The 13,174-nt window shown below is 40.5% G+C and overlaps 1 protein-coding gene across 2 annotated transcripts in view; it reads left to right on the top strand.

The window, feature by feature from the left end:
- Nucleotides 1-13,174, top strand: part of LOC127647149 (ubiquitin carboxyl-terminal hydrolase 43-like) — an 87,579-nt gene that overhangs the window by 29,640 nt on the left and 44,765 nt on the right. For both annotated transcript variants that reach the window (XM_052131229.1, XM_052131228.1), the window contains exon 3: nucleotides 5,769-5,878. In XM_052131229.1, the coding sequence (XP_051987189.1) occupies nucleotides 5,769-5,878 (110 nt within the window). The remainder of the gene's footprint in view (nucleotides 1-5,768; nucleotides 5,879-13,174) is intronic.

Genomic DNA, 13,174 nt, shown 5'->3' with positions numbered 1-13,174 from the left:
CTCTGCAGCATCAACACTTTTAGTAACCTTATATGCTCTCTCCTGGGTCACACAAAGGCCTAGAAACTCATATAAGTATTTTGATATATAAAAACATTCTAGAATATTGAAAAATATACTATAGGAACAGACTAAAATGTAAAATGGTAAAAAAATATATATATATTTAAATTCACTGAAAATCTTTCCATCCACTGCAGTTCTCAAATGTCGTCAAATATGCCGGATTTGACAATAGCCATTTCTCACAGACACTAATGATATTGCATTTATGCTCATTTATGTCAAATTTGAATTTGTATGCAGAATATACCACACAAGGTGTATTGCTTACTTTTATGGTGCTTTTTGAGATTAACAGCCCCAGTCCACATTCACTTTCATTGTATTAAACGATTGTAGAAGTAGATCTGGCACTACTTTACCCACTCACAAGGTGCATGGATAGAAACAACAGGAACGGAGAAAAGGAATCCAGCAACAACTGCAGTGACTTTTTTGGACTTTAAAATAAATAATACACACCAACCCGTTTCAGCACGTAGGCTTTCATCAGTGTTGATTGTATAAAACGATAAATGATGACAAAAATGTATCTTTTGGTGAACTATCCTTCTAAACCATGGCCTTCTAAAGAGGCCATGGTTCTCAGCAGGAAACCGATGGAGTGCGTACTCCAGGTAGGGAAGGAGGTATTGCCCCAAGTGAAGGAGTTCAAGTACCTCGGGGTCTTGTTCACGAGTGAGGGGACAATGGAGCAGGAGGTTGGCCGGAGAATCGGGGCAGCGGGGGCGGTATTGCACTCGCTCTATCGCACCGTTGTCACGAAAAGAGAGCTGAGCCGAAAGGCAAAGCTCTCGATCTACCGGTCAATTTTTGTTCCTACCCTCACCTATGGTCATGAAGGTTGAAAGAACTAGGTCACGAGTACAAGCGGCCGAAATGGGCTTCCTCAGAAGGGTGGTGGGCTTCTCCCTTATAGATAGGGTGAGGAGCTCAGTCATCTGTGAGGAGCTCGGAGTAGAGCCGCTGCTCCTTTGCGTCGAAAGGAGTCAGTTGAGGTGGTTTGGGCATCTGGTAAGGATGCCCCCTGGCCGCCTCCCTAGGGAGGTGTTTCAGGCACGTCCAGCTGGGAGGAGGCCTCGGGAAGACCCAGGACTAGGTGGAGAGATTACATCTCCACACTGGCCTGGGAACGCCTCGGGGTCCCCCAGTCAGAGCTGGTTAATGTGGCTTGGGATAGGGAAGTTTGGGGCCCCCTGCTGGAGCAGCTGCCCCCGCGACCCGACTTCGGATAAGCGGTTGAAGATGGATGGATGGATGGATGGATCCTTCTAAATGGCCAAATTATTGTAGGTAACATTTGAGTTCCTTCTGAACTTTCAACCTGTTGTATATTAATGGGTGCACAACCAAATTATTTATCTAAAACCTCAAAATCAATCATGGTATTATCATAGGTCAAGAGAAGAGACTCTTCTTCCTGGTCAAGACACGGTTAAAAAGGAAGCTGACATTAAACTCACTCAATTAAAAACTCCAGATGCAGATGTATCACATCAAAGCATCACCCAACCTGCCATTTTAAAATGACACATTTGGCATGGTTTCATTTGGCAGTGTTTCAAGCAGTTGGGCTCTCCCATCCTGAGTGGACCAGCTCACTCACCCATAACCACTCGATTCAAAACAAGGATCTCACAAGCACTTTGATGTTAGACAACCTCTCATTCTTCCTCAAGCAGGAACAATATAGTGCTGGCAAGATCAAGATCAATCGGCCCTTTCATTTCTAGGTGAAGTGTGTCATTTCTGCCCAACTATGATCACTAAACAGCATTGCAAAAATAATGACTATAATAGTGAGTTGAACACGCCCCTCACCTTTCATTGGTCAACCTGTATTATATGACTTCCGTTCTTCCATTGAACATTAAAGGAGATGTTAGGTAGTAAGTAAGTCTCAATCACCACTGACTTTGTGCATATTTTTCTAAAAAATGAAAGTGAATGGCGGTAATTCTGCCTTTGTGTTCCATGAAAGAAAGGAAGTCATACAGGTTTGGGACGACATGAGGGTGAGAAAATTATGATAAACTTTTTATTTTTGTGTGAGCTTTTTCTGGCAAACATGCCTTCTTTTTCCAGTATTAGTTTCTAGTGCAGGGTAGGAAATTATCAAGAGACACATTTCTAATTTAGGGTCTGGGAGCCTTTAGCTTTGGAGGACTTAAAACTCATTAACCAGGATGGGGCTGCCAGAAGAATTTAGTGTAGTGATAAGCCAACTTGCCGACAGATAACAATGGATGGCATCCATAACAGTGCAGTGATGGTGGAGTGTAGAAATGCTGTTCTCTGCTTTCAGTAGACGTCACATAGATCTTACCAGAGCACAGAGCTCATTTCCTCAGGTTAAAAAACACTTTTTAAATTGCCTTTAATATGATGTAGCAAAAAAAAAAAAAAAAAAGAAAAGTCCAATGCAATATATATTCTTTTTTTGTTTGTTTGTTTGCAAAATCAGAATAATTAACACCTAATTGGGCCTCACAATTTGTGTAGTTGGTACTACACCACTAGTTGTAGGGCCGCAACAATACACAAAATTCACAGTTCAGTATCACATCAAATACTGGGGTCACGGTTCGGTATGGTTTGAAGACAGCAGTGAAAATGAAGAATCTTCTTTAAATGATTTAATATGAAAACAGTGGCTGATGGACAACAATTTGTATTGTGAAGGCTCATTTATACATGACTGCACTATGCATAGTTTTTCAATGAAATTAAATACAAAACTTAAGAGCCTCTTATATGCACATTGTATAAAAACATAAATAATAATGAAAGTAAAATAAGAAAAGTGCAGTTTTAATAATTGTAACAAAATTAAGACAGCAGTGCATATTTTTGCATATTTTTCCTTTCAGCTCACCGCTTGTACTTATTGCTCAAATATAAGGACTCCTAAGGTGTTTGTTGTCACTTTAGCGAAAAAGCTATGCAATAAAGAAACAAGGAGACAGCACGTGAAAGTGAAAGTCGTTGGGGCACATTGATGAATGAACTGTCTGCATAAACTTCACATGCATTTATCTGATCTGCAGTTTCTAGTGTGGCACTCTGTTCTGTTAAATTTTGGTTCTGTTTGGTCCCGTGTTGCTCCGCAATCTTTTTTCCTTTTAGTTCTATGCGGTTTGTGTTGTTTGTTATATGTTGTTTTTATATTGGTTTATGATATAAAACTAGATAGCTAGATATGTAATTGTGGCAGGGCGGAGGGCGTGGCGGGGCCAGGTTGTGATCCTACGCACCCGGTCCCGTATTAGGCTAATTAAGCCTCCGTGAGGGTTAAAGGCTGACTCCAGGGGTTCGTGCGAGAGAGAAAGATCGTTTACGGACATGTCCGTCGTTTGTGTGTTTGTGTCTTCTTTTAAGTTTACTATTAAACTATTATTTATATTATCAAGCCGTTTCTCGCCTCCTCCTTTCCACTGATCCCTTTACACTGGTGCCGAAGCCCGGGAAGGAGGAGGGATATGCCGTAGTAGAGTTCTCGCCACTCCCGTCCACCCCAACGGAGCAACGGCGGCCATCTGCCGGGGGACGAGGAGCCCAGCTGCCTGAACAAGGACGATGGCCGCCGACCGCGAGGGGAGAAGGGGCTCCTAGCTGACCACGGTCAGGGCTGCTGCCAGGGGCGCAGGAGTTGCCTACCGGCCGTTGAAACACTACAGGGTTTCAGACCACTGACTGCGAGCTGGGAGGGGCTCACTGGCAACCGCCTGGAGCGAGAGAACCGCTGCCAGGGGCGGGGGAGACCCCTTCTGTTCCCCGAGAACGCGGCGGGGTGTTCTCGTGAAGCCTTGCGATTTCACATACTCTTGTTATGACTTGACATGAGAGCAGGTTGAGCTGAATAAAAAAAAACACGTTCCAGAATACTCCAACCATCTATTGTCATTTGAACAAACAGATAGTCCCACCCCAAACTCACATCATTGGTTGAGTCAATCGATAAGTTTACATGGACTTGAAAAATTTGTTTTCGTCGGACTAAAGCAATAATTAGTCTTTTTAAGATGTCATGTCAAGTCCTAAAGGGATACTTCACCCAAAAATGAAAATTCTCTCATCATTAACTCACCCTCATGATATCCCAGATGTAAATGACCAGAACACATTTGAAGAACATTAGAAAAATATTGTATCTCTGTAGGACCTAAAAATGTAAGTGATCTGACTTTTGAAGCTCCAAAATGAAGAAATAGTCTGCATAAAAGTCATCCATATGATTCCAGCTGTTAAATTAATGTCTTCTAAAGCAACACGATTGCTTTTGGTGCAAACATGCGACACACATGGAAGATCTGCACTGTTTACAAGTGAGAAGGAGGAACGCTGTACAGAGGTTTTGTTGGTTTTGGTTTAGATCTGTATTTATCTGTTTCTTTACTCACAATGGTGCATTTGTGTGCTTATCCTGGATGTCTCAACCGAGCGGAGAATCTCTCATGACCTTTAAATATTCGATTACACAATGTTGTACAATTCAGTTCAAACAGTTGAATAAACTTTGAACTCTTGGGTGGTGTAAAGTCTCATGTAGACATTTGTAAAGATGGACATCCAAATCAGGGCTTTTTATGGCTTTAGTTTGCCTCTTGCAAAGCACAACTTTTCAACCATAATTTCTAAAGCTTTCAAATGTTTAGAAAGGAGGATGACTCCTGGGATTTGCATGGAGTGTCTCTTAGAAAAGGCTTTGCTTTTCCAGACAGCTAAATGTTTGGTAGTTGTGGCCAATTTTGGCTAAGAATGACCATCAAAGAAGAACACACGTTTAATGAGTTGTTTAAAAATCGCATCGGATTTATCAATAATTTAAGTTTTTGTTCTGATTGTAGTTACAAGACCTCAGTTCTTGGTTATAATGGCCTATCATAGTCAAAAATGAGGAATGTAGAATTTGTAATGGGTTTGGGTCTCAGTGGCCATCACTTTGCTTTCATCTTATGATGAAACTGAGTGAAACTTTTTCAGTGAGTCACACATACCTGCTATGATACTCACTCAGGTAGAGTATGAATTCGCTTTTGTGATCACCATCATTCTACTTACATCTTTGTGTCTATATATACAGTGTTTATATCTTTCCTTTCTCTCTTTCTCTCACTTTGTCTGAGTAGTTGTTTGGTTTGATATCCTCCACTTTTTAGCTCTTGTGAAGTTGTACTTGCGTTATGTGAACAGACCCTTTTCATATTTCTGGGTTTGGATCGTGGAAGTGAATTATAGTGGGGCAAACTTCTATAGTAGTGAATGGGAGGCCACAGCAAATGTTATTTTTGCATTGTGTTCCCATTTTCTCCAACAGCAAAAACTAAAAACCCACTATTAAATTTCCTTTTCCAAAAAAAAGGAATAAACAGAGAGATGGATTAGAGCAGTCAGAAGAAAGAAAGATGCCAAAATGACTGTCACTACATCAGTAGCTGTATTTTACTTTTTTCTTTATTTGTTTAAGCTAGGGAAATATAACACAAAATAGAATGATATACTGTAAATGTACACTTAAAAATGACAGAAGAAAATGTTTTTATTTCCATAGTTACCCTGATTAAGTGGGGGGTGCGTTTATTTAAAAAGAAATAAGAATACAATATCGCATTGTTGTGTAAAGCAGCACTTTCTGGAAACAAGCAGCAAAAAGGCCTCATCCATCCATATAAATGTCTGCTTGTATTGTTTGTCTTTTATTTCAGAGTCAAGAAGGAGGCGAAGAGAAGCTTATATCTGATGCTCTGACTCCACCAAATATACAGCCCGGTGTATGCCACAGCTTCGTACAAGAGCATTTTCAAGCGCAATACAAGTGAGTGTACACAAATACACCAATGAGCTTAAACACATGACACAATTGTGACATGATTCAAGTGCTGACTTAATTTACCATCACATATAAAGCCATGAAGTGTATTAGAGAGAGGCACTTTTACATAACTGCCTACAAAGTAATACTAGCAGTTTACAAATTCTTTATGGGTAAACTGAAACAGCAAAGATTGCTTTGAAGGAGAAAAAAACATTTCATAGGCCTTCACCAAATGGTTTTACAGTTAATGTTTCTACATTAAATTGCTGACAAAGCATTTTTTTGGAATTTGCACACTGATTACTAATCGACTTAATCAGTTCAAATGCAGAGATCTTAAAATACTAAGGCAGTGTACCCTTCTGACTGGACATCAGCATTGTTAGCACTAACCCTATTTTTCCCAGGGTTTCAAGTCAAGTCAAATGTATTTGTATAGCGCTTTTCAGCCTTTGGCCATTGAAGGCTTTTGCTAGTGGATAATTTATTTTCTATGTAGCTGAGTTGTCTGGCTGGAAGCTTATGGCAGGTAATTTTGGTGAACTCCATCCTAATCCCATGCTTCCCATGAAGAATCCCAAGTCTTTGAATTTGCATCAATTCATCCTCTGTGAAGTCCGTCATAGTAGACTGAAGTGAAGTCTGGCTGGCACATGCTGTGTTTGGATTCCATTTTTTATTACTTTAAGTTGTTTGTGATTATTGGATATGGCTTTGTAATACTTAAGGCTGATTTGCTAATTAATCATTTTGAACGATTTGTGCTTCAACCAATTCATTTAAAATAAATCAACTCAAAAGAATGATTTGCTCACAAATCATCACTACACATAACTATGGCTTGTAAGCAGGGATGTAGTGGAGGCTAAACGCACGTAAACGCCGTTTACGCACCTCCCAAAATTCGGAAATAGCGTTTACCCACCTCCAAGGTGGGTTTATCCACCTCTAAATTGCGTTTATCCACCTCTAAATAGATAGTTCCTAAGCCATTTTAAATTAAGCTTATGTCGTTTTAGTTCAGTTTAGTTTAGTTTAGTTTAGTTTAGTATATTGTTCATTATTAGTTTCATAGGTTGTTAAACCTAAGACGAAGTCTTTCATAATGCGCTGCTGCCAGTGTTTCCGTTTCGATATTGACTACTACCAGCTATATACAGCGTGCTGACCTCAAAAATCCAGCTGTATTCTAACAATAACTTAGCTCTCCTTATTAGCTAGGCTCCTTGCATGCTGGCTAATAAGTAATAACTGACAGTGCTGTGTTGGACAGATTTATGCAGCGGTGTTCCATGACGGAGAGAGCGCGCGAGAGGTACGGGTGAGAGAGAGAGAGAGAGAGGGATGAGCGAGAGGTAGCCTAGTGCTCCGCGAATGCGCTACGGCTCTCTGCAATCAAATACGATTTTAAATAGGCTTAGTAAAAAATAAAAAATAAATCGAAACTCAATGTGTGGCGGTCAGCGTTGATATTGTGGCCGGCCGCCACAAATAAATGAACGTATGGGGAACCCTGGCTGCATTACTGTCAGTGTTGACCAATCAGCAGGAAGCTTTTTTCTTAAAAAAATTTTTTTTTTAAATATGTGGCACCAGATTCATTCTTCTGTCGTTAATCTGCACTATTTTACTATCTAAACTATTTTGATAATCAATTAGTCGGGTTGAGTCATTTTTTAAGACAAAAGTAAAAAAATCTTTGATTCCAGCTTGTTAAATGTGAATATGTTCTAGTGTCTTCTCTCCTCTGTGACAGTAAATGAATATCTTTGAGTTGTGGACAAAACGAGACATTTGAGGACGTCATCCTCCTGGGCTTTTGGGAAACACTGATCCACATTGTTCTGACATATTATAGACCAAACAACTAATTGATTAATCGAGAAAATATTCAACAGATTAATCGACTATGAAAATAATCCCAAATCCCTAATCATTATGTACAAGTGTATTGCATTGGACGCCCTGGATATAAGCCTCCCTCTCTATCTCTCTTAAATATTTTTGTTCTCTCTGTTTTGTCATTTAGTAAACTTTATAGATTTCAACCATATTATTCCTTCTTGGGTCTCTTTAACAAGAACTTATATTAATGTATGAATTGAATAGTGATTGTGTGACCTATGATGAGGGAACAACCAGTGATACCCTTGGTAGTACCATCAAATGATAGCCTATAGCGATGTCATCAGGATACACATACACCGGTAGGCAGTGGCCCACCTTACCGGGTGACCACGTCATGGTCCACCAGAATTTATAGTTTACCCACCTCTTTTTTTACCACTACACCTCTGCTTGTAAGAATGTTTTACTCTACAGTACACAAGAGCAATATCTACTGTAGGGGATGAAATATTTAAGAATAGAGCAAAACTAGAAAATGTATATATTTAGTATAGACATTCCATGACTTTTAAAATTTTTAATTATATTTATATAGTAGGGCTATCAATCGGTTATTTAAATTATGTGCCGATTAATTAATCACAATTAATTGCATATGTCAATATTTACTTATTTTACAATATTGATAAATTAGTAGAGAATGTAGTAATTAAAATAATAATAAATATAATATATAATAAATATTATAATTCAGATCATTCAAATTACGTCATATACATATATTGTGGCAGAAGACAAGTTAAGCATTTTTACAACACAAGGTTTTAGGAGACTGAGGTGGTAAATCTGATGCGCTCCGGCTCATAATCGACTTCCCCAAATTTCTGTGTGACCTCAAAGGGTCCTTGCCACTTGGCAAGTAATTTAGAGCTCGATGTGGGGAGTAATACAAGGACTTTACCTGCCAGTGTAAATTCCCATAGCTGAGTACCCCTATTATACAACCGGCTTTGACGCTCTTGAGCCTGGAGCAAATTTTCCTGTGTTATTGCAAGGTCCATGGCAATTCTTCCGAAGGGCACTGTGGCGTGGGGACGTGGTCATGTGTTGGTCTGTGGGAGAGAGAGAGCGGTAAGGCTTTTCACCTGGTTTATAATTAACCCTAACACCTGTGTCTTGTTATAGTGATGCAGAGGGAGACATAAAAGGGACACCGAGTGCGGGAGAGGAGAGAGAGAGAGCAACCTGAAAGCTGATGTTCTTTATATGTTTGTTATTGTGAGTTATTGACGGTTACCGTCGATTGTGTGTAAAAAGAAGGTTCAAGAGAATAAAACTGGCCTCGAACCTGCTTCGCTTTGTCCTGACTCCTCCATTGCCCGAACAAAGTGTTTTACAGTGGTGCCGAGAACCCATGCTGACATTCACAGCATGCCGCACACCACCTGAGAACATCCCTGTGAATGCCCATCCAACAGAATCAGATGGTTTAATGTTTTTTTCTGTCCTAGGTTACCGGCTCTTCGATACTAACAATTGTGTTGTATCTTTAGTCTGAGTGTCCAGTGTCACTTGATACAACTGATCCTTAATAATCTTAAAATATGGGTAGGAGAGTGCAATGACTAGCTGGAGGCGTTGACCATCAATCACTTTCACATGGTCAAAGGCATGCCTAAGGGGTTCGTCTCACATCTGCTCCAGAGGGAAATCCTGCGGCTTCCCCATCCCTTGTGTCATCCTGACATGGAGCTGACTTAGACGGCCCTGGCACTGCCTCCCCAGCCAGCGGTCCAGCAGACCAGCCCAGACTTCATGCCCACATTACCAAAAGCAGATTCACCAGCCGGTGGGGAAGAACAGAGTGAGTTAGTGAAAGACAGCGGGATGAACGGCCCACGGGACCGGGGAACTGGTTTTGGGGAAGGTATTTTTTGTTTCCAGGGAGCGGAAGGAAAGGGAGAAAGAGAGAGAGAAAAGGGCTCGCCGTCTCCCGGATATGCCGCTATTTGTTCCTCAGCCAACTGGATCGCCTCCTCCAGCGACGCTAGACAGTGGCACTGGACCCAATCCGCCAACCCCTTCGGCAGCTATGAGACGAACTGCTCCAGCACCACGATGTTGATGACGTCATCGGCGTGGCCCTCCTCCTCAGCCTGCAATCACCACCGGCAGGCGTCACGATGCTGTTGTTTTGGCTACCGACCATGCTTGGCGTCAATTTGCGGAAACGCCGGCGGTGCTGTTCCGGGCTGCCGCCAACCTGTTGCAGGATGGCTTTCCTCAAATTGGAATAATCTAGGAGGTTGGCAACCGGGAGTTTCTGTGCAGGCTTCCCCAGACAGCAGTGGTAGCATATGGACTGCCCACTGCGAGCGCAGCCACTTCGGAGCTCTGGCCATGTGCTCGAGGAAGGCCTCCAGGTGGTCCTGTAGTATACAGGAGCATTTATGGGCTTTTTGGAGAGTCAACATTTTTACACCTATTCACTTGCATTGTATTGACCTACAGAGCAAGAAATACGATGTGATACAAGACCCCTCCTCATCAGGGTCCTGGTCAACATGATAATAAAGAATATTCTGCGATAACAACCGGCTGACTGTACATTATCCCTTACATATTCAGTATACAGGCCTATAAGGCCTGTTACACAATGCTTTCGAAAGCAGCACATTTGTATTGTGGATTCTGTGTTAACAGCATTTACACTGCCATTTCTCAAGTTAGAGAATACAAATGAACTGGTTACTGGGACCAGCTTTACAGATCTGACCCTTTTGCACTTCGGTATCTGCTATGAGATGTGATGAATCAGTTAATGCTAACTCCTGGGATACAGGCCCCGTCTGTTCCCAGAGCCCAGCTAATCATCTGTGGTAACCAATATTGTTAATTGAGCGTGTTGGGGCCAGCAAATTTGAGAGGCGGCATATGTCCGATTGCACCAAGCTGTTCTTAGACAGAAGGTCCAAGCTGACCATCATCATCAACCAACTCCAGTCAGGCCAGATGGTTTGGTGGTCCACAAGAGACCTGCATTGAAGTCAGCTTCAAAGAAGAAAATTCCTTGATTTACTGGTCCATTTAAATTTCTAAGGAAAATACCTTCAGGCAGTACAGTATCTCCAGAAACTTCACCCTCAGGCTGCATGTCTTGGGGTAATAACCTACTTAATTGGTTTTTGGATGTATTTAGTGAACCATGTAGCCCCATATACTGAAGCAAAACCTCAACTGTTGAAAAATGCTGCAACTACTGTACATGTGAATACATGCATTTAATACTGATTTAGCATTGCTTTCACAATATAAGCAGCTTAAATCAACATTTTGTACAGGCATCTTTGAAAACAAATGTCTACCATCCCAACAATATTTGTTGCAATAAATGTACATGTATAAAACAGTTCATACTGAACAAATAATCAAAATGACACCTTTAGGTGGAAAATTTCTTGTGTATGAATCATGTTCTGAAACTTACAGACCATACAGTCCATCCCAACATACATCTTTTTCTCGCTCCAGTGGCTGAAGCGTTTCAGAGCAGTTTTAACAGATGAAGTTTTTCACTCTGCCTTCATTGCTGTTCTCCATTGAAATTAGTCTTTACCAGTTTCTGTCACTCATTCTGTTGTGTTTTAAGCTGTTACCAATGTTCTCATTGAAGTTTGAGACATCATTACATTTCTTTATACCTCTCTTATGGCATTCATGCATATTTATTCATTTATTTATTCAATCTTCATCTGCTTGTAGCTGGCTAATTTGTCAATTTTATGTTCATTCTGTGATGTTCTATGACAAATGTTGGAAATTACTGTTTATCACCATCCAAATGCTGCTGACAAAACAGTTTTGCACAAGCACCTGGCCAGCGGGTGTGTCCAAAAAAACAAGCCCAAGCACACACACATAAATATCTACATGGACGGATCAACATTAATATAAACTCAACCATCAGAATGGGGAAAACATTTGATCTCAGTGATTTTGACAGTAGCATGATTGTTGATGCCAGATGGGCTGGTTTGAGTATTTCTGTAAATGCAGATCTCCTGGGATTTTCATGACAACAGTCTCTAGAATGGTGCCAAAAACAAAAAACATCCAGTAAGTGTCAGTTCTGCGGACAGAAACACCTTATTGATGAGAGAGGTCAGCGGAGAATGGCCAGACTGGTTCGAGCTGACAGAATGGCTACGGTAACTCAGATAACGACTCTGTAAAATTATAGTGAGCAGAATAGCATCTCAGAATGCACATGGCTACATGGGCTACAACAGCAGTCATTTCTGCATTCATCCTCCTGCAGTTCTGCATATTGAACCTCTATTTTCAACTCTGCATTTCTGGGAAACCAGTTCAGGTCAAACTAATCACTCGGTTTTCAATGCAAAGATGTCTTGCGATAGACAGATGTATCGGCCAGGCCGATTAGTCGGCCGTTATGGCTGTTTGCTTGGCTGATTAACAGAAGTATTAACTTTCCCTTGTGTCAGTTACAAAATCCACCAATAGATTTGTCAATGGATAGTTTTTACTTTTCAAGTTTAAGTGAATCTGAGTATATATTGGATAAAGTGTTTGTTTCACTATAGAAATTTTGTGCACATCCCATTTGCTGTTTTTTAAATTATATTATGTATAATGACATTTATATCATCAATTGGCCATTCTGCTCTCTAGATAGCTGTATTGTCAATAGACATTGAAAAACTCAATGTTGAAAATAAAAAATGCATTAAAAATGTACAGACTGGATCCACAGATTCATTGCTGTGCATTCAGCAACAGATACTGTTTGGAATTTAAATGACTTCTCCCACCCAAGAGGCCTTCACTAATGCAGATCCACATGGTGTGAATGTCTTCCAAATATTTAACTTGTTCTTTCTGTTGTCTGGATACGCATATTGGGCAAATGAAAAAAGAGGTCTTGCACACTTATTTTAGGGGAGAGGATTTTTCTGTTTGAACTAATAAAGTGATAAAATGGGCTTGTTTATACTTAAAAGTCCCATGTTATGCACCAGATCTTTCTGGTTATTTTGGGGGATTTTGGTTGAACAATAAACTGCATCTGGGATTTTATTCATTTAGGAATATTTGTCTGTGCCCTTCATAGTACGTAAAGAATAAGAATTTTTTTTGACATTCTATAAATACATTTGAAGAACTATCGTCCGATTAATCAGTTATCTGCATTTCCCACCACCTTAGTTATTGGTATCGTCAAAATGTTCTATTGGTTGACCTCTAGTGTTTACCATTTTCAGATACTATTTAGCCTGAGACAGAGAACTTGTATTAAAATTAATGTGATAAATTGAATCACCCAATATGGCAGTTGAAGAAAAGGAAGTCCCGCTTTACAAGTAAAAAAAGCCAGTGGTAGGTGGTAGATCCTGCCTGCAAGGGGAGGAGTTGCCAGCGAGCCGCAGA

The sequence above is a fragment of the Xyrauchen texanus genome, chromosome 8, assembly GCF_025860055.1.
Source record: "Xyrauchen texanus isolate HMW12.3.18 chromosome 8, RBS_HiC_50CHRs, whole genome shotgun sequence".
In the NCBI taxonomy this organism is placed as follows: Eukaryota; Metazoa; Chordata; class Actinopteri; order Cypriniformes; family Catostomidae; genus Xyrauchen; species Xyrauchen texanus.
This window is presented reverse-complemented; position numbering and strand designations above follow the sequence as displayed.